This window comes from Melospiza georgiana, chromosome 22 (genome assembly GCF_028018845.1).
Source record: "Melospiza georgiana isolate bMelGeo1 chromosome 22, bMelGeo1.pri, whole genome shotgun sequence".
In the NCBI taxonomy this organism is placed as follows: domain Eukaryota; kingdom Metazoa; phylum Chordata; class Aves; order Passeriformes; family Passerellidae; genus Melospiza; species Melospiza georgiana.
Window position 1 is genome coordinate 10222446 of NC_080451.1, and position 20792 is coordinate 10243237.

The following is a 20792-nucleotide window of genomic DNA, read 5'->3' on the forward strand; positions in this document are numbered from 1 at the left end:
CTCACAACATCATGATGGTGCTTCTTGACCTTCCTCATCTGAAATCTAACATATATGATCAGCATATGGCTGTTAGTTTAAATAAGAAAGGTCTTTTAAAAACCTCCACAATTTAACAAGGTGGCTTTTGTAGTCTGAAAACCTGCAGGCCTGAAAATGCTGCCTTGAAAGCCAGAGAATAAGAAAAGCTGCCTGAATGATTTAAGAACAAATATACAAGGGAAATTAATATAAATTTAACTTGTCTTCTTGGATATATCTGTAAGCCATATCCTCAGAATAATCACACACCAAAAGAAAAATCTTCTAACATGAAAATATCAGATAACTGAATAGCTCAGTTTTAATATTTTAAAATTAAATTTCAAAGAAAATCCTTTAAAATAAGTCACCTCAGGAGAGAAACAGGTCAAATCAGACCCTGCATGTTATAAACAGGGGCATCACACTTACAAAGTGAGATGCTCCCCTAGACATTGCATAAATTTCCCTGTCCTCCTACACCTCCTGTACTCTTCCCCTGAACAATCCTGCCATTGTCAGCCTTATGCCCTAGTTCACTCCACGCTCAACCTGCTGTTTCAGCCTCCTGGAACTGATGACTGCCCCAAGTCAGTTTGAAAACCACCATCTGCAAATACAGGAGGCAGGGCTGGGAGTTTCACAGCAGAGAAGCAGGTTAAGGGAAGGGAATGCTGCCAGGATGAGGAAAGCAGGCATGACAGAGCAGGGATGAAGTCTCAAAAGGCCATGCACTCCTGAAGAGAAAGGAAGTGGCACTTGCAGCAGCTCCACAGTGGCTGTGAGAAGCAGAACCCTCAGGCCCATGCACGCTGCTCCTGCAGCCGCAGCTCTCACACCGCGACGTGCACACGCTGCCAGCAGCATCAGAATGTCACACAGGCCAGCATGAGTCTTTACACCACCAGTAGCTTCAACTCCAGGAAATTTCAGACAGATCTCTTTCAGCTGATATTGAGTGAGGGTCAAAAAGACTGACTGAAAGAGTTTAAAAAGCCTACCAACCCAAAACTTACACGGAGTACATTTCCCTTGCAATAGACTACATATATTCCCCTTCCTTAGTAGCAAACACCAAGGGAAATAAAACGCTCCTTGCTGACTTGTTTTGGCCCTGTTAAGTTAATCACCTGCAACCAACTATATTTAACCTCAAAAACAAGGGACCTTCATCACCATAAGATGTCTGGCTTCTTTCTTTTTTTTTTTTTTTTAAGGATTATACAAAATACATTGCAGTGTCCAGGAGGAACTGGTAATACTTCATCTTGAGTTCATCAACTGAAACATTTAAAGCAAATACTTCAAAGTGGAAAAGAGCTGCTAAAATGCCAGGAAGCCACGTGAGCAGGAACTGAGTAACTGGGGAAAGATTTGAGAGAAAGATTTTCTGGTTCAAATCTAAACTGTGCGCTGTCATGAGAACACACTGGAGAACTACCACTCTCCCTTCTGTATTCTGCCAGAAAGTAACAATGAACATATGTTGCATTTTAAACTCTGCATTTTTTTTGGTGTGGACTCAGTCTAAGAAGTGTTGGTGAGGCTGGTTTTCATGAACCTGCACTGCATTCCAGTGAGTGTTCTGTCTGGGATTTCCCTATGAGAAATGCTGGCATGCAAAGCTCTGTTAAAAGCTGACCCAGAGAAAGCAGGTTAAAAAGAGAACCACACAATACACACATTTGACTCCACTTCCAGAGTATTCATCTCCCATTGGATCAACTGAAAGGAAGCAGGAGGGAAAATACAAGAAGGATCAAAACTGAAGGTTCACTAGTGCCATAGGAAGGGAAGAGAATACTACTTGATGTTTAAAGAAACAAAACACAGTTCTCAGTAACACTGGTTTTTTCAGTTTGGATTAATAACCAAAACCCACAGACTCTAACAAGCATGAAAAACACTTGTATTTCATTGTCTTCTGGCCGCATTCTCTTGAAAACAAGCAAATAAAGAGGTAGATACATGTTGCATGTCTTTAGTAGTCTGTGACTTAGTCAGGACTTCTGTTTCACCGACAAAAAGGTCTGAAAAATCAGAAACTGGAGTAACACTTTATTATTTTTTTAGTCAAAGAAGCTTTTAAACCACTGGAATGCATTCTGTGCTTTTATGGGCATTTCCTTCACTAGGAATTAAATCACTGTTCATATTATAGAAGAATGTAGCAGCTAAAATTTCAGTTCATTTGTCTTGTTTGGAATGAGGACAAGGAAATTGGGCACAAGTGTGTTCTAGTGCTTTAAAAGGTTGCTGGCAAAGCAAATCAGTACAACACAGCTCTGCCAACCTAACTCAAAATCTCCCAAAAGGATTCATTAGTTATTCACAAGCAGCTGTTGCATAGTTACTTCAAGATGACAAATGATTTGTCACTCAGGGCACTGTCTAACATTAGCCATTGTTTTCTTTTGTGAGTGAGGATGGCATTGAAGCCAGGTATCAACTAATAACCTTGACCCTCTGAGGAGGAAGGAAAGATGCCGTTTTTCCTCAGTATGAAACTAAGTTTCTGTGTCTCAGCTCTTTTATTGGCAGCCAGACAAAAAGCTCTCCGTAACTCAGCAGAGCAATTCCTGAATGTGCAAGTTCTATTACACAAAAGCATGTCTACAATAGTAGGAAAATTCAAACTCCGTATTTTTCCTTGAGTTTGAAGGTGGCTTGTGAATTCCACACACAAACCTAAGATGGTCATTTGAAGACAGAAAGGGCTGCCATTTCTAAAATCATGTTCAAAACTTAAATATCAGTACCTATATTTAAAGTCTGTGTTTTAAATCCTTTTGTCTCACTGGCTCAGGTCTCCCTCCTCTGCTAGAGGCCAAGCCCAGGACAGTGAGGTGTGTTTAATCCACTTACTGTCAATAATATCTCCCAGGCCTTGAGCACGCAGGAGATCCTTGAGCCTTGTCACCTCCTCCTTCAGCTCCCGCACCAGCTTGGCGTTGGGATCCTCGTTGATAACAGCATTGCATTTAATCTGCTTTGCACGATCAGCATATCTGCAAGCACACACAACAATGAAACCTTACACAAACATGGAACTGATTACATATAACTTTTATGTAACATGGGAATGCAGCAGCACAGAAGACATTTCACTTGCAGCTGGATGTCAGCAGAGGAGGCAATAAATCCCTGCTTCCTCTGTAGGGTAATTGAGTTCTTGCCTGTAGAGTGCTCTTCCCCACAGATAAGCTCAGCTCACAATAAGCCAAAGGTTTAAAGGACAAAGTTGGGCCTTTAGAGCAAACGGTTACCCATATATATCCCACAGGAAGAGAAAGTACCTTAGAGTGCTCAAAGTTTCATCATAGTTTATGTCTGCTGGACTGAGAGCAGCGACCATTGCAGTTCTGGAGTTACCACCTGTAGTGAACAGGCAAGATTTTAGATGAACTACAGCACACACTTTAGGCACTACCTATCTACCAAATATCAATATTTTCAATAAATTATAGAATTCAACTAAATTCTGCAGTATTAAGAAACATACAAAAACTACAGGAGAGAGTTATAGCATTAATGTAAGGTGGAACTATGACGACTCAGATTTGGATGCTAAAGATATTTAGCCTCATGCTCAATACAAATTTAAGTTAGTAAAAGCAGTCAGGAAATTCAGTGATCCTTTATTTTCATACTGGCACAGACAAATCAGCCATACCTAGATTTTCTCGAAGGAGCCACGTTAGTACAGAATCCCTGTAGGGTATAAAGTCTGTCTTCTTCTTCTTTTTGCTCTACAAAGAAACAACACAGTATGAAAAATAGGAAGGATTTTCTGTGTAAGAAAGATGTGAACATCTTCCTGACATTTAAATTCTGTGTTATAACACAATTCCAAGCACCAAACCTTACACTAGGCAAAGAAACCAACATCTACTCCTACACAGACCATCCTACCTTGCTGGTGCAGTTATCCTAAGTTGAAAGCATTAAGGAAAAAGGAAAAAGAAGAAGGATGAGCTTCTTAACATTTACACATTGCTTCCATGTCAGACAGTACTTTCTTTTCTTAAAAAGCCAAATTAATGGAATTAATCACTTCAATTGAAAAAAAAAAATCTAAAAAATATTTAAGCATATTCAACCTGTCCAAGGTGTTGACTCACATTTAAAAAGAACAACAATCATTGATTTGTTTTGTTTCTTTGGGGTTTTTTTTAATAGCAGTTGAATACAAAAATAAAAGACAAAGTACTTTTCTAAACCCACAACATTTTGCTTGGATCAATATATGCTCACTTAAGACAGTATTAAGTCTTGCCATTGCAAAGAAAGCCAGTGAATCAAGTTATTGCACTTATATTTCTACAAATTTTAACAACAAAGCTGCAGTTAAGTTTTCTACAATTATTCTTTCAAATAAAAATAAAATTACTGCACTGCACTGAAGGTCTAAAATCTTGCTATGTGAACAGGTCTTCTACATAAACACAGGCTTCTTCTGCAAGGCTTCTTCACAGTTAAACAAACCAATGCTTCCATCTGTTGACAGCCTGTGTGACACCCACAGAATACTATCAACTCTATTCATCTATCAAAATACACACAGCTAATAGGGCTGAGAATGCAAGGCCAAGAACAGCAAATGATTCTGCTGTGCTCCACGGATTTTACACTTTCCATTTGACCAGCTATGCAAAGGTGGTTGCAGGGAAGGAAAGGCTCTACTTACCACTTCAGCCAATGCTGAAATAACTTTGCCCAGAGTTGTGAGAGATTTGTTGATATTTGCTCCTTCCTGGGAAAAGAGAAACGAGTATTATATAGTAATGAAAACTCTTCCACCATGAATCTCTTCAGATCTTCAGGTTTGCAACTATTTCTCCCACAGTTGTAACTTATTATTTGTCCAGCAAGGACTCCTGTGATGCCCGAGCCTCCCCAGCACCCTCCGCAGCCCCGCACCTTTAACCGGGTTCCCTTGGCACCAGTGGAGTCAGCTCGCTCACTCCCAGCCAGATCCACCAGGCTGATCTTGCTGACCTGAACACAGAAAGCACATGAACAGGAGAATGAGGTCTTGGTGAACCAGAGCAAGGACAGAACTACAAAGTCACTGCAGGGAAGATCAGTGAAAAACAGTCAGAAAGTCACTTATCTGTAACACACCTTCTCTGTGGAAAGGTCAGTTTCTGTGTCATGTTTCTTCTGAGTAAAGACAATTGTAAACACAGCATGAGAGCGGCTGCTGGTTTCATTCATGTTGGTGGCTGCCACAGTCCTAAAATATGAACAGATACGAGCATGTTTAAAAAAGGACAATTACCTGCAGGGCTGAATGCAGCTGCAGAGGAATGAGAGCAAGAGGCTGCACAGGTGATGTGCTGCCCTGTAACCAAGACCCAGCCACACCTAGCATCATTCCCAAACCCTTTCATTTTTTCACTCCTGAATTACTCCCATCTTCATCACAGTTCAGACAGAGCTTTCTCAGTCTGTGTACTCAGTAGTCCATCTTACATGCAAACACCCAAGAATACTTGAGCAGCATTTATGTGAGTCCTTCTCACACATTGTTGAATGAAGCCAAGAGCTTGCATGGAAACAACTAATAATGAACCAGAAACTGAAGCTGGAATGCCAACTTTAGTCCTGACCACCTGAACTGAGAAAAGAGGAGACTATTCACCTAAGTTTTTAAACAAGGATAGTGACAAAGTACATAGCAAAAGCAGAAGTAAATGCCAGATAATTATTTAGACTTTATCTCAAGTCCTTGCAATCTTTAAATATCTACACATCGATTTGCAGGACTAGTTCAGCACACAAAGCAATTTCAGCTTTTAACAGCATTGATCAGTGCATATTTCAGTAATACTCCTCACTTACAAGAGGTTTTTTTAAAGTGCTAATGCATAATACTGCTAAGAATATATAACACACTCCCATCACTAACCTGGCTTTGTTTCCAGCATCCATGAGGTCTGCAATGTCTGTGTAAGATGTGACTGCTAACTTGGACAGATCTTCCACGTAGGGTCCAAGGAGAGGATGTTCTCTCACCCGCAAATTCCCTTTGTTCTTCGGGTTCAACAAGTCTCTGACTCTCTCACAGTAAATCTCCATGTAACTCACCTGGAAACAGAATTTTCACAGGCAATTCAGTATTTCTGAAGGTCTCCTCCACAGCATTTCAGAGTGCCAGCAGTAGAAATTCCCCCAGCCCACCACAGGAAAGCTAAGAGTGTCTCAGGTCATTTAACAGCCTAAACACTGGCAAAGGCAAGAGTCAAAATTCTCCTACATCACACCTCTAACATAAGCTGCTGGCCCTGCATCCATGTATAGATTCTACAACCATTTCAGAAAACGCTGGAGTGTAATGAAAAATTATACACTGGAGTCCACAATCACCTTAACAGCTTTAATATGACACAGCACAGGCATCAAACAAGACAGATGGTAAAAGGAGTCTGCTTCCAAGGAATGTCTCATGAACCACCAAAGCAAACTTAGGAAAGAAAATAAAAGTTCATCTTTCTTGTCTGCAGAAGCAACTTTTGATTTTAAAAATCAAGGCTACAGTATTTGACAACAAACATGCAGTCTTCCAGCTATTAGTAAAATAAAACCATCTGTAAATGCATCTTTAAATTTTTCAGCCCATCATTTTTTTCAGGATTACTACACAGGTAAAGGAACACTGGTTTTCTGTTGAGGGTAAAAAAGGAGTCACAGAAAGGTTTTTACATTTGTCTCAAAAGAGAAAAGACAAAAAGCCTTAAAAAATAAAAATAAAACCCCCAAACTAATCAGAAATAAGCATCTTGGTGCATCATCAATAACCCAGCACCTAAGCTCAGTTTGATGTCCAGCATACAGACATTCTTTGATCCCTCACCACACTCACCTCTACAGAATATGACATTTCCTCATTGCTGTTGTCATTGATTTTCTCAAACAGCTCTTCACACAGCTGGAAAGAAATTAAGCCCAAGTCAGAAATGAGTCTTTACTGAGAAGTAACAAGTAACTATCAGGACATGTCATGGAAACGGCTTTAGAATGAGGGCAGTGAAAAAAAATCAGCCTAATGCATCCACCACACACAGCCTCACTGCAAGATAATTCATCTCAGTCCTACATCACTATCAACTTTATTTTGTCCAGTATCTCAACAAGTGCTCTAGGTTTCAGCAGTATCATTATTCTGCACTGTAACATTAGCAGTAAGCTTCAGTTCTGTTAACTCTTACTGCAATACAAAACACAAGTGTGTGTCTGAAGGTGCCATAAAAACCAGATTCCCTTTCTGGGCTCACTCCTACCTGGGGAATGATGCCTGCTTGGCTCTCCTCCTGCTTGCCCATCATGGTGTAGGATTTGCCAGCTCCAGTCTGGCCATAGGCAAAGATGCACACGTTGTAGCCCTCAAAGGCATGCTGGAGCATCTCCTTCCCAATATCATTGTACACACGGCTCTGAGATGCAAAGCAGGGATCTTCAGGCTGGAAAGACACCAAAACAGCATCAATACAGACTTCCCTATCAATTGAGTAAGATTTCAAAAAGCAACTGGTTTATTCTTGGGGGTCAATCCCTTAGGAAGAGGTAAATTAGGCCATTTTTACACACAGGTTTTTCCCAAGGCAGAACAAGATGGAGAAGAACAACAATGACAATGTCACTGCATTGTTTGTGGGTGTATCTTATTCTTAATCTAGCATTCTCTTGCTTCCTGAAACGTTGTATTTTAACATTACCTGCTCCTGAAATCAGGACAAATTTAGATGTGCTAACATTCTAACGTCGAGATCAAGATTTTATCAGAGCTCTTCTGTTCCTTGATGCTGCTTATCTGCTAGTTTTCATGCATTCTGTTCATAATGTTCCTGTGACTGGGCTATAATCAACTTTCACGGCTGCTCTGAAAAACTCAGTAAGAGAGGCGAGTATTTTATTGTGAAAACAGTCTCATTGACCTCAAATTTGCTCAGAAATATTAAATCTTATTTCACCATCTAAGTTACTGAAATTAATCTTAGAGAAATGCATTATCCCTTCTTTGTACGTCTTTTAGAAAACAAGGCAGGGGAGGAGGAGGTGGCAGAACAACACAGTTCTGCTGGAGAACAATTACTGGAAGTCACTGAGAGCTTAGCACCGACTCACAGAAGGGTGGGGCACAGGAGCTGGATGAGAATTTATTGCTTTTGCAGCTATTGGAAACGTGGGTCACTGTGCTGCCTTTTCCACACGTGCCAACAAAACCCAGACCATGTATCCCCTTGAACTGTAAGGCCTCAAGCAACTGTCATTTGTCCAAGAGGAAAAATGAATTACCGTGGCACACCTGTATCCTTGAAATATTTAGAACAGAGCATTGTTGGAGAATATTTTCAGTAATCTTTCAAATATGTACAAGTTGTTTTGGCTTTCTGCTCTCACCCAAACAGGGAAACACAACATACAATGACAAGCTTTTAACCTGAATGTGGGTGAGAAAGACTACAGAATCATCTGACAGGGGTTCATGATCAGAAGAGAATGTTGAATCAAACCAAACAACAACACAACCAGGCTGTCTTGTTAAAGCACTTACCGATGTGTGGGACCAGTAAGAGTAGTCAAAGCTGAAGGACTTTGGTGCTTCCTTAGGATTCTTTGGGTTGATAATACCTACAGGAATAAAATTCAAACTCTTAGCTAACGTGACACTTAGGAGCATATTTAATAAACTGACTGACCCACACACTGTGAATCTGAGTATTCAAAGCTGCCACATGGCATACGAGTAGGAAGACTGTAGTAACAGACTCACTGCTTCCTAATACTATTATTTCTGTAGGACTCAAATAAGACAAGAAAAAAATTCCTAGGAGAAATATGCTGTTGCTTAACAGAATTCTGTGCATTCCACACAATCAACAAAGGCTTTTCCAGATACCTTTAGGTTGGTGGGTTTAGTACTTGAGGGTTTTTTTCCTTCCCAGCAACAAAACTGCTTGGTATAACCTTTGCCTGCAGGGGAGCAATACACAATGGATGCAGCTCTCACTGCAGTGGCACACACAATGCCTGTAGTTTCTGTATTCCAAGGAGGGTAATTTATAAGCACAGCCCTTGTAGCAGAAGTGAATCTCTACTGCTTCCTTCTTTTCCATACTACAGTGGTGGAAATACTTCAATATATTATTTCCAGCAGCTGTTCTCAACATGTCTGTAATCTCTGTAAGTAGGACTGCATAAAAGCACAGTCCTGAGGGAATTAGTTAAACCATCCTGGATTTACACATCTGCCCCTGCACCTAAAGCAACAATTTGCCCCTGGGAGTGAGACACTAACTGTGATGTATGCAAATAAAGTCCACAAGGAAATAAGCTATATAAAGGTGTCAGCAGTCTTCCTGGGGATGATTTACATCCTGATACCAGACATCCTAGAAAGAAGATGCTTTTTTCTCACATATTCCTCCAGTCAGTTTATGTTTTGGGAGATTGGGGCTTCTCTCTTTCGTTCTGTGATGAATAAAAATTATATCAGCCACAGCTCTTACCATTTCAAACATGAACTTAGCATCTTGTTTCACTGAAATCTCTGAAAATGTGGTTACAGAATCCCCATTAAAATCAAATCATTCCTCTCCCAGATGCTGTGCTCCTGAGCAGGGCTGTTGTCCAAAATGACAGTGTGGAGAAAAGATCACTGGCTGGATTGCAAATAGCAACAGTTGCTACTCTACTTCTCCTGGCCAACTCCATTTCACTTGGATGCACCTTGTGCTGACATTCTTGCCTTAAAAAACCCGACAGACATGCAAAGCCAATGAATTATATGCACCAGCACAGTATCAAATTGCCAAAAATGCTTGTGGCTTTGGATAGCAACACAGGCATCAACACAGAACAAACTGTAACCTAAGCAATCATCCATGGCTTTAGCCTGCCCTTACCAGCTTTGCCTGAACAGCTCCACTCTAACTATTCCACCAGTCCTAAAGAGAACAAAAAACAAACCCCAAGGACAACTCCCTGCCCCAAACTTAAATCAGTTCTCTCCTTGCAGGGCATTCCACACTGCTACAACTCAACAATTTCTCATTTAAAAATTTAATATCAAAGCTCCAAAAGGTAAGGGAGATGTAATGCCTTGGATCTGGAAGTCCCTACTCAAAAAAGTAGTACAAATAATAGAATCTCCACTTTAGTGTCTGAAAAGGCACTACAAACTCACCATTAGTTCCCCTTTCTTGCTCCAGCCTAAATTTGATCCACCACATTGGAGAAAAGTAAAGTTCAGGCTCTGTGATTTATGCAAGTCATTCCATTCAGCTCCAGGTTTTTCTCTTTTTAAACCACTGTTGTTATTATTATTGTTGTTTTCTTCAACAGACTTCCTCAGCCCTTCACACTGACTTCCATGTCCAGCTCACTACTTTGAAAATCACTTTTTAGGATGGATGCTTTTGCAAAGCATATCTGGAGAAGTGTATCAGGAAAAGGAGTTTAATGTGCAAGAGAGCAGCTCTGTCAGAGGTTGGGAATGCAGCTGCCTGGCCAAAACCTTCCACAGCAGCAGGAAAGGGTCAGAGAAAACCTCCCAGCTGCCAGGAACTCTGCAGGCTGCCCCTTGCCACTGGGATCCAGACACAGCCTTTGCTCTCAGCCTGAAGTCAGTTCATCCCTATTTCTGTTTCTTGCACACAGGCTGCATCCTCCATTTTCACAATTCTCAGTCTACAAATGAATCCAGCAGAGCTGACTGGATGAGAAAATCGAAGATTACAATCTCAATGGATTTCAGCTGGACTGAAACCCTCTTCATTTGGGGAACGGATCAGCAGGTGGGTGCTGCCAGCATTAATGATGTCTGATGTAGTCTAGGTTTAAAACCAGGCAGGCAATGATGTGATTAAAACACCTGGAAGATGATGAGACAGCTAAGAAACCAGGAATTCAAACAGAAATAACTGACTTCACTTGAAGTTAGCTATTGCACCAGGCATCATCTTCAGAGGGACAAGAAAACCCAAGAAATGTAGCTACTTTTAAAGCAAGTTAATGGATATTTCTGAAGAAATTAAAAGCCTTCCTCTAGTACAGGTAAGCTTTATTCTAAAAGTTCATGCGCCAAACTGGGAAAAAAGAAATGGGGATGCATAAATTAGACTGAGTTGGCAACACTGATTTTATGTACCATGCTTCTCAACCTGCTGTATTTTCTGCTGACCACGGAAACAAATACAATTAAAACAGAAAGAGGACTGTTCTCAGCATCTCCAATATCCACAAGAATACTAACAGCTTTTCAGTTACTCTGTTTGGTTTTGAAACCATGCAAGGCCAAGATGAATTATCTTAGTGAATCATGAAATAGGTCGTCATCTATCTCCTCTCCCCACAGCAGCCTCACCACACGGTCCACACACTAATGGTTTAATTACAGAGCCTCAGGAAATGAGAAAGGCAATAAGGCAGACGATCACAGCAGGAACGCATTAATAGTCTTTTTATCTTACAGAATAAATTTGTTTATCTGCTATTTCAAAGGTCCAATGTGGCAATTAACTCTTCTGTTTGCAAACTGACACTGCTGCTTTGTGCTGCAGCTATAATTACCAGCAGCACGGCACCGGAGCAGCTCTGAACGCTGGAGTTAGCCAGTTTCTGAGCAAATCCCTCTTTCAGGCCCCTTGCTTCACCAAGAGCCAATTTATTAGCTCATGGGGTATCTCCTAGCTTTCCACAAGCTCAGCTTTCTGCACCAGAGAGACACTGGAAGGGATAATTCACAGAGCCACTGTCTGCCACACCAGTGCTACTGAAACAGGTGACACCTGGAACCCCGAGGTGAGAAGGATGGAACAGTCTGAGGATAACATTTCTCTGCTGCAGGGCCTGAAACCTTCTGGGATCAAAGCAGCAACCACAGTGGCAGTTAATGCCCATCATTTACCTTTGGAATGGAGGGCCAAAAAAAGGCAAGACAATGTTCATGGGATTAAAATATTTTCTACAAATCATTGGTTTGGTTGAGAGAGATAAATGCCCATATTATTACTTTTCTTTACTTGAATAATGAATTTCTGGAAATTTTGAATAATAAGCTTCTCCTTAATAGATCTGTTTTCTACCTTTGTACACAAATAAAGTAATTACACGTCATAAATTGAGATAAATAAATCTGTGAACACAGCTCTGCAGCAGTACCCACGTGAAGCAGCTGATTTGGTACCCATCACCATGCCCACCCAGAGACACAGCCTGCATTTTAAAAGCTTAGTTTTCCCTTACAGCTGTACAGTGAGCCAAGCTGAGCTGCTTCACACCATCCAAAGTTCCTCTAGGCAGGAGTAATTCACATATTCTCTGGAGCTCAAGCAATTTAAACAATTCTTTGTAGCTGCTTAGCTGTTTAAGTTTGGTGGACTTTTCGATACCTGTCACAATAAACATTTTCTATTCTCACTGACCAAAAGGTAAAGAAACACACAGTTTTAAAAGAAATTTCTTCACACCAAATAATCTCCTTTTCTGGAGTATTATATAAGACCCAAATACTGATTGGGCCTAGTAAAGGACAAGTACATAGTAGAGCAGTACAGAGGAAGAAAAGGAGAAAGAAGGAGCACAATAAATGAAAGAATTATACTTTCAGGTGTGCTCTGCCAAAAGTAACAGACCAATCTCAACAAAACATTTGGATTTTAACATACCCTTACTTAAACAGGCAACTTCATCTTTTGGCATTTTTATTTCCACAGTCCATCCCACTTGTTCCTTAATTAACATTTTATATACCATCCACCATCTGCTTCATCAGCTAGCACAAAAATAACATCTACTTTCAACCTTTCAAATCTATGAGCTCAAAGTCATCCCTAGTTTTTTAGCAAACACTGTAGCAATACTTGAAAGACCACTATTGAAATAGTACCCATATATTTCATAGCATGTATTATATTGCATTCCTATTGTCATTTTGGACATCCAAATCTTTTGCTTTATAATCCAGTTTTCATTTCTGAAGCTGAAATTCAAAAAGCTCAGGTCAAATATGCACTTTGTTTTACAGTTATAACCAGAGTGTGGAGCACAGCTGAGAGCTGATGCAAAGTTAAAATCTTCCTAGGGTATTTTCAGCTGGAAGCAGCATTCTGTCTTCTCACTCCTTTCTGAACACACACAAACACATTCCCACTTCGAGCCTTCATTTCTGGACTTACACTTCCAGTCTCCCTTAAAACTAACCAAGTAAACAGACAGTGGGAAGCCTACAAAGGGGAGAAAAAAAATCCACAAAAGCAAGGAAACTTAGCCAAGATCAGCCCCCTCATTCCATTCCCATCTACTCAGTCACATAAATATTTTTGCAGGCACAAAGAATGACTAGAAGTGCTTCTTAACCTCTCCAAACTCGTATCAGATTATGACATTGAATTTGCAATCCAAGCCTGCTCTGCTGTCATCCCAGTCAATGCTGCTCCTCAGCATGTCACAGATTGATCAGATCAGAAATGATCTGCACTTCAGTATCTGGGGATGCCCAGCACACACAGCTCCTCCTAATAAGCTCTTGGAACAGGGAGACAGCGAGACAGAGCGCAGAGCACTCGAGAGGCAAGAGCTGAAATTATTCTCTTGCCCTCCCTGCATTTAAAGTCACGTCAGAGGGCTGCCCCGCCTGTGCCAGAGCCCAGAGCCCAGAGCCCAGAGCCCGAGTCACCGTGCAGGGCTCCGTGCCATGCCTGGCATTAGTCACCCACCGTGGGTGCTCCACAGAGCTGCCTGCCTGCAGCTGCCCTTCAGATCAACACCAGCAGCCAGAATTAACCTGTGCTTCATCCTGGGATTAGCTGGGACACAGGCTGTGCTGGCAAGGGGGGTGAAGGGACAGACACACGGAGGGGTTTTAAAAACAAACAATTCCTCATCAGAAATGAAATCCAATTATGACGAAAGTCGAGTATGGAACTGGAAAAACCGACCTTCCCAGATCTGTGCAACACAGCCTGCTTTGTCAGTAACATCTGCCATGCCCATATTGCTACCATAACAGGCAATGCTGAGGGCACAAAACCTCTTTCATTTCCACATATGAAATAACATTAGGTTTCTTCTCACCAAGAGAGGCTTCACACCAGCATCAACAATTCTCCCTGTGGCAGCATTATTCTAGCTCAAGCACACATTCCTACCAAATGCCACCACTCAGAAATAACAGCTAGCAAGAAAAGCAGTGTCTTCACTTTTGCTTTCCTTAATCATTAGTAAAGGAATAGGCAGACATTTTCAAAAATCATTCTGGTCTCGACAGAACTTTGGAAGGGGCAACTTATGGAAGAAAAATACAAAATCATTTCTATGCCTTCTTCTAGCTCTATTTGGATCAATATAAGCAGTAGTTTCATTATGATTGAATAAACAATTCATCCAATGAAAAAAATCTGGGGCTTTCAGAATTGATTCCACAAGACCAAATTAACATTAAATACAGAGTCTCTTAAAAAACATGGGTCTGGAAAATATATCTGCACCATCTGTAGACTAGAATGACAACAATGGGAACATGTTCCTTACAGAGAGCAGGGTGGAGCAGGCATTCTTTATTTGCTGGAACGTGAATAACACCACAAAGACACGTTTAATACAGGCTTCTTTCCTAGGCAAACGCTGCAATCAGATCTATGGCCATAGTGCTTTTATAAGACAGACTTTCAGGGCTGTTATTATAAGAGATAAATGAAGGGAAATGGACACTTCCAGCTCATGAAGCAGTGCTTGCTTTTCAAAGCATTGTTTGCATTTTTCAAATCATTAAAAGGGAAGGAAACCAAGCAGAAGCTAAGAACAGCTCATTTGGAATTCAAGCGGATTCTCTCCCCGCTGAGGAATTTCAGCCGTGCACTGGGAGAAAGGTTGGCTGGGGGAGGGAGTCGGGCTCGGCAGCACCAGGGCAAGGCCCCGCTCCTCACAGAAGCTGCTGGAAAGCCGCTCTCATCCTCAGCTGCTCTCACAGATCCACGAGCTATAAATACAGCTCTCCAGCTGGTGTTCTTGGAGAACAGCACGCCAGCAGGCTCTGCAGCAGGCAGGAGGCAGCCGAAGCAGACTGCTCTCCCTGGCTGAAGAGCTCACCCAGAGCCATTCCCGGACCTGCACTGCCAATGGGTTACCTACCTGGGATGTCCCAGAGCACAGGCAGCGTGTCAGGGCTGTGTGTGGGGCTGGGCCAGTGCTCCAGCTCAGTTCTGGGCTCATGGTTTCTGCCTCAAGGCAGGTAAAACAGTATCTCCCTTCACCTCTCCGACTTGACATCGCCAAGAGCCAAACTGGGCCTCTCCTAAGACCAATCTGACCTTCAGACACATGGCAGCAACACACTGAGAGAACACCACGGAGCACTGGAATCTTGGGGAGCCAGGTCTTTTTCAGCCCACTACTTAAGTCAGTTTGGTCAGTTCTTAACAGTGCATGTCTCTGGAAGAATTTGTGTAGTGAATTAAAATATCCAATTCTTAAAGTATTTCTTATTAACAATTTACATTCTCTTTACTTCTAGTTGCATACTAAAATGTGGCAGTTTATTTAAGCATTGGATAAAAAGAATCCCCTCTGGAGGCCTAGTTCTATGTCAGTGAGCACTAATTCTGAAGGGGAAGCATTCCACATGGAGAATCACCACTGACAGAAACTACTCAGGGTTTATTAGTAATACCCCTCTGCTATGGTTCCATACCACCTTCATAACATAATGTAGTCTAACTGCATTTAACATCAGCTGGAACACCCTAGTCATCATCCCACAGTCTCACTCCAGAACCAGCATTTGCTTCTCTAGCATTTAAAGATGATTAAATGTTCATCTTCCCCCAGCTCCCCAAAGTCATCCTCTACATTTTTTTAACAGTGCAGAATTAACACTTCAAGCTATTTTTATTCAATCATGAGAAAGGCTTTAGAAGGAAAATCAAGCACCAAAAAAAATCCACATTTTTATTTCTTCTCCAAAGAAATATTCCAGGCATGTACAAAACATATGAGCTGTCAATACTGCAGGGCATTCAGAGACAGTGACTAAGACAGACTTGTGGACACAGAAATCCCTAATGCCCCAAAACACAGAGAACTCTAATGTTCATCTTGGTAAGAGGACAGTCATCAGAAGAGTTTGGGTAACCTCTGCTATTGTGACCTCTTGGACTTGTCTTTCAAACCTCAACCACAAGAGCATTCAGGCATCCTCCATGTGACACCCTTTATCTCCCCACAAACAGCCTGGTTTGATAACACACCCACCATGAACGCAGGGCACTATTTCCATATTGACAAGCATTCATCTAGCTTGCACCACTAACAGGGATTTACAGACCAGAGAAACCAGGGAAGGGGTGAAGTGACATTCCTGCAATGCTGTTTATTTGCCCAAGACAGCCTCATCATGAAAGATACCAGTAGAAAACACTAGAAACACTTAGGAGAAAAATAAACCAAACAAGCAAACCAAGAACACCAGGCTGTATGCTTTAAGAACCAATGCTTTTTGGCAGGCACAAGGCATCAGAAAGGCAATATGCTTATTTTTTGAGATATCTAAAATTATTGTTTTCATAAGAGATTGAGAGTCAAAAGTATATCAATAAAAGAGACAGCTGAATTATTGATGAGGTTACCTTATACTATGAACCTTTCAATAGTTTTGACTTTTTTATTACATTTCAAGTACTACTAATGTAGGCAAACATGCCATAAATCAAAAGCCTTTAAAGTTCAGTCCTGCTTTCCCACCCATTTCTAATTTGCCCCAGAACAACTGCATAAAGCAGCACATATCTTAAAAGAAAAGAAGAAAAGGAAAGAAAAAGCCAAAACAAAGGAGAAATTAAAATTAGATGTTTCTGTATTAGGTTTTTTGGGTTGTTTTTTGTTTTTAATTTAAACACTTAAGTCTAGGTCTGAAGTTTATACACCTTAGGGAGAAAAAAAAACCCCAAACAACAAAACAATTAGAAGAAATACACTTTTTTCCCCTACAACCTGTACAAATTAACTCCAGAATGTCTTACCAAGGTTTTGTGATGCCAAGGATGCCTGGATGAGAAGCTGACATATGTCCACAGCAGCAGATGGGATTATTGTCACTGGCAGATGGGACCACTCCACTAGGCCTATTTTTATTAAACATCCAATACCTTCAGCAGCCACAGAGGAACCTGCCAGCATTACTGAAACACACAACTATTGCTGAGCTAAAATCCCCACAGGTAATTTTCAGTGCCATGGGAGGATCCAGGTGCACTCAGCCCTTCCAAGCTAACCTGGGCTCTGCAGGGGCACCTTTGCACTGGGGTCCTTCACACAAGAATCACAGATGAGCTGTACTTTGAGAACTTTGGTTTGCCCTGTCACTTGCACATACAGATGCTAAACCCTATTTTCATTCATCTAGTGCACAATTAATTGCACAGACATATTCCAAGTAAGGTACTTCCTTACTTCCTTGTTTTATTTGTTTCATGCTTTACACACATATTTAGATTTTTTAAAGAAAAAGCCTGCTGGGCTCTTTGCTAGTGATTAGTATCTCAATGCTGTTTTGTGGCTTGAATCTCTGCTTCAATTTCATTCGTTTTTATTTATGCATTATTTACAAGCATTTACAGGCCAGATTATCAAATCACTTCCACCAAAAAAGATGCAAAACAAACAAACCAACCAACCAAAAAACCAAACCAAAACAAAAAATCCCTCAAACAAACAAAAGCTAAACCAGAAAAAGCACAATGCTCAGGGAGTCTTTAGGCACAGAACAGCTTCTTTTTTCAGCTCAATAACCCAAGGCAGCAGCTGCCAAGGTTGTTTATATTTGTTATGTTTGAAAAGCCTGTACAAGAACGAGCACAAGAACTACTGACACACAAAACACTCTTAGATCTATAGCTCAGCTTTCATGTATTACACTGCAGAATCTTTTTCCCACTCAGTACAAAAAAAGTCACAAATTAACTGGACAGGAATAAGTAATTAATACATTGTGGGCAAGATGCATTGGTGTGACCCTTTCTGAAAAAAAAACTGGAAAAAGCAGGAATTAAAGAGAAAACTTATTCAATCAAGATATGCAGAAAACCATGATCTATACTTTAATTATTAATTTCAAAAAGCCACTTTGAGTTTGGACATGACAAGCCACCTATTCAGTAATTTAAAGAATGTACTCTTCAGATAAGAACTCCAAATGAAAGCATCCTTTCAGCCAACTGAATTCACTTGCTTAGCAGGTGCTTTTGAAAACAAAGTTTATGTTTCTTAGGATGATTTTTAAGTTATAATTATTTATAAAGAAGGCCTTTTTTGAAATTAATCCCACTCAGTTACTGCTTTGATGGAGTTTTTTAATTCCTAATTTGATGGTGGCACTACCTCTTCTTTGGAAAGTATTTTGCATTCCCAAGTTAACATAAATAGCAGAATTTTACAGCTCCTGCCGTGTCCTGTCTCTAAGATTCTTCCATTACCTTCTCTTCTCCTACCCCCCTTCTCCCCTGTCCACTGAAGAACTCCTGGCAGTATCATTCAAATGGATCCCATCTGCAAATAGGTATGATCTGAGCAGCACTGGCCTCCTGCCAGACTGCAGCCCCTTCATGCACTCAGCACACGTGACTGCAGCTCAACTGCACAACCTCAGTTTTGAAACGTGTATTTAAGACAAAGACTGACAATTTAAGTGCAAAATGCATAATAGCAAAGCAGAAAAAAAACCAAACAAAAAGTATGTTCAAGTACTGATTTCAAAATTTCCATATTTTGCATCCTTCCAGAAGAAAAACATAAGTCCTAATTACTCACAGTAAGTGTCCTTAACGTTATGGGTTAAAGATCTTCGTACAAATTCTCTTTTTCTGAGATTAAGGCATACCTAGAACTGTATTCAGCTGCATTGTCATTTTTAAACAGTGAAAAATGATAGAAACAGACCTACTGTGGATCTGGATTAAAGGTCTTGATCTCCTAGGAGGAAATGACATTAAAGCCAGATAGGGTAACAAGTAAATTCTGCAGGAGTGCACAAGCAAATTATGTTGTTTTGCTTCTAAGGCAAAGAACTGTGCAACAAAATTGAGCATAAGCTTTCTAACCCAGAGGGACGTTTTGCTTTGCTGGCAAGCACCCTGTGAATGACAGGCAATCCCCAAAGCCATAAACAGCCAAATTCACACAAAAACTGTCCAACAAAAAGGGCAGCATGTCAGGCAACAATCCTGGTGGCATTCTGACTTCAAGAAACTACTTCATTATGTATGTCAAAAAACACTCCTTTTTCACACATTCATCTCAAATTATTTATTTATAAAGTACACCTGTCATACTCTTTATTATCTGTATCTTTGCACAGTTTTCCTTAACACAATCCTGAGCACTTTGCCTCAGTTTCACTGTAATGCAGTAGTCTCTGCCAATACATTTACAAAACTCAGACTTGGACAAAGTTTAAATGCAGGATTTGCAGAATAGCTTGGTCAATCAATACATACAGAATTAAAGTTCAAGTAACTGTCAAAATCCCTTCTTAGCTATCAGACTTCACACTGTCTCATCAATCCGGTGTCACGACAGTCCATTAGGCTTTAATTCCAAGATAAGGGAACTTTAACTGCCTTGGAGGCTTAAAATAGTCACTACTCAGTGTATCACCATCCTCTCAGGTTTGCCTCCTGTCAACTTGATCAGTGCACAAGTGAAAAAATAACCTTCTCAGAGGCAAGATATCTAGACCTTGATCACTTCACTGGCACATCTGAAAGTGTGAAGCAGGAACTCCTTAGTCTAGAATTACTACTAAATTCCCTTTCTTTTCAAATTGCTGCATCAGATATGAGTCTCAGATACACTAATTTCACTTCATGTGCTCAGCTTTTAGTCAGCAAGTTCAGACCTTAATAATGAGGAGTTCAATAATGTTAACTGTGAGGGTGCAAAAATCCAAGCATCATGAAAATGAAAGAATCTTTGGCAGAACAGCAGTTATGCCCCCCAAATCTAACACATAACCTAAAAGCACACCAGCTAAGGAATTTCAGATGGAAGTTATGTGTGCTGGACAACTTGGTTAGGAAGATTCTTTGGAGAGAAGATTTCTGCTGGTTTTTTCCCCCACCAAACAATGCCTTATTCATATCCTTTATTATACAATCCTCTTCTGTTCAAACTACTCCTCTGTCCACTGCTTCCTTGTATTTCTGCTCTAAGAGGGAAATACAGGGAAAAAATATCCCACAGAATGTAACAATGTTTAACTATCACAAGGGATGATTCCTTTCCACAGTCTGTAATGTCTCCATGACTTAAACCTGACCATCTGTCACATCACCAGCCTGACCAGAGCCACAGCATCCAAATACAAGGCTGCACATTAGAGCACTTCAGAGTATAAAACACGGCAAAAGAAGTCATTTCTGTAAAGACATTTCCAATTAGATATATCTGAAGTATTTTTCTCCTCTGGAAGGCTGATGCAGTTTGTTGGAAACTCATTGTAGTGCAGCTCTAGTGTTCAGAAACAGAACCAGTGTCTGGCCCAGGCCACAGCTGCAGCTCAGCCAAACAATCTGCCAGACACTGACTGCTGTGCCACAAACAAGGTGCTTCCACAGGCTCCTGCAATTCAAACACCTTAAACACCTAAAATGACTGCTGTGATGACTGCAGCAAAAAAAGCTGTTACAGAGGTTCCCAGTGGTGCTGCTGGAGCCCAGAGCTTGGTGGCATTTCCATAACAAATGTCCTCTAATGAAGTTTACAGTTCTTGCATT

At 40.8% G+C, this 20792-nt stretch overlaps 1 protein-coding gene across 8 annotated transcripts in view; it reads right to left on the reverse strand.

The window, feature by feature from the left end:
• Positions 1 to 20792, reverse strand: part of KIF1B (kinesin family member 1B) — a 77589-nt gene that overhangs the window by 50159 nt on the left and 6638 nt on the right. For 3 of the 8 annotated variants that reach the window (XR_009115501.1, XM_058039261.1, XM_058039258.1), the window contains exons 3-14: positions 8579 to 8655; positions 7305 to 7484; positions 6887 to 6952; positions 5933 to 6111; positions 5146 to 5257; positions 4942 to 5019; positions 4709 to 4774; positions 3934 to 3951; positions 3695 to 3770; positions 3318 to 3396; positions 2887 to 3029; positions 1705 to 1746 (exon numbers count right to left, since the gene is read on the reverse strand). Coding sequence is in view for 7 of the 8 variants with exons in the window: in XM_058039261.1 (XP_057895244.1) it covers positions 1705 to 1746; positions 2887 to 3029; positions 3318 to 3396; positions 3695 to 3770; positions 3934 to 3951; positions 4709 to 4774; positions 4942 to 5019; positions 5146 to 5257; positions 5933 to 6111; positions 6887 to 6952; positions 7305 to 7484; positions 8579 to 8655 (1116 nt within the window). In the remaining variant the exon portion in view is untranslated. The remainder of the gene's footprint in view (positions 1 to 1704; positions 1747 to 2886; positions 3030 to 3317; positions 3397 to 3694; positions 3771 to 3933; positions 3952 to 4708; positions 4775 to 4941; positions 5020 to 5145; positions 5258 to 5932; positions 6112 to 6886; positions 6953 to 7304; positions 7485 to 8578; positions 8656 to 20792) is intronic. The other 5 variants (XM_058039262.1, XM_058039260.1, XM_058039263.1 and 2 more) reach the window with 3 other exon arrangements.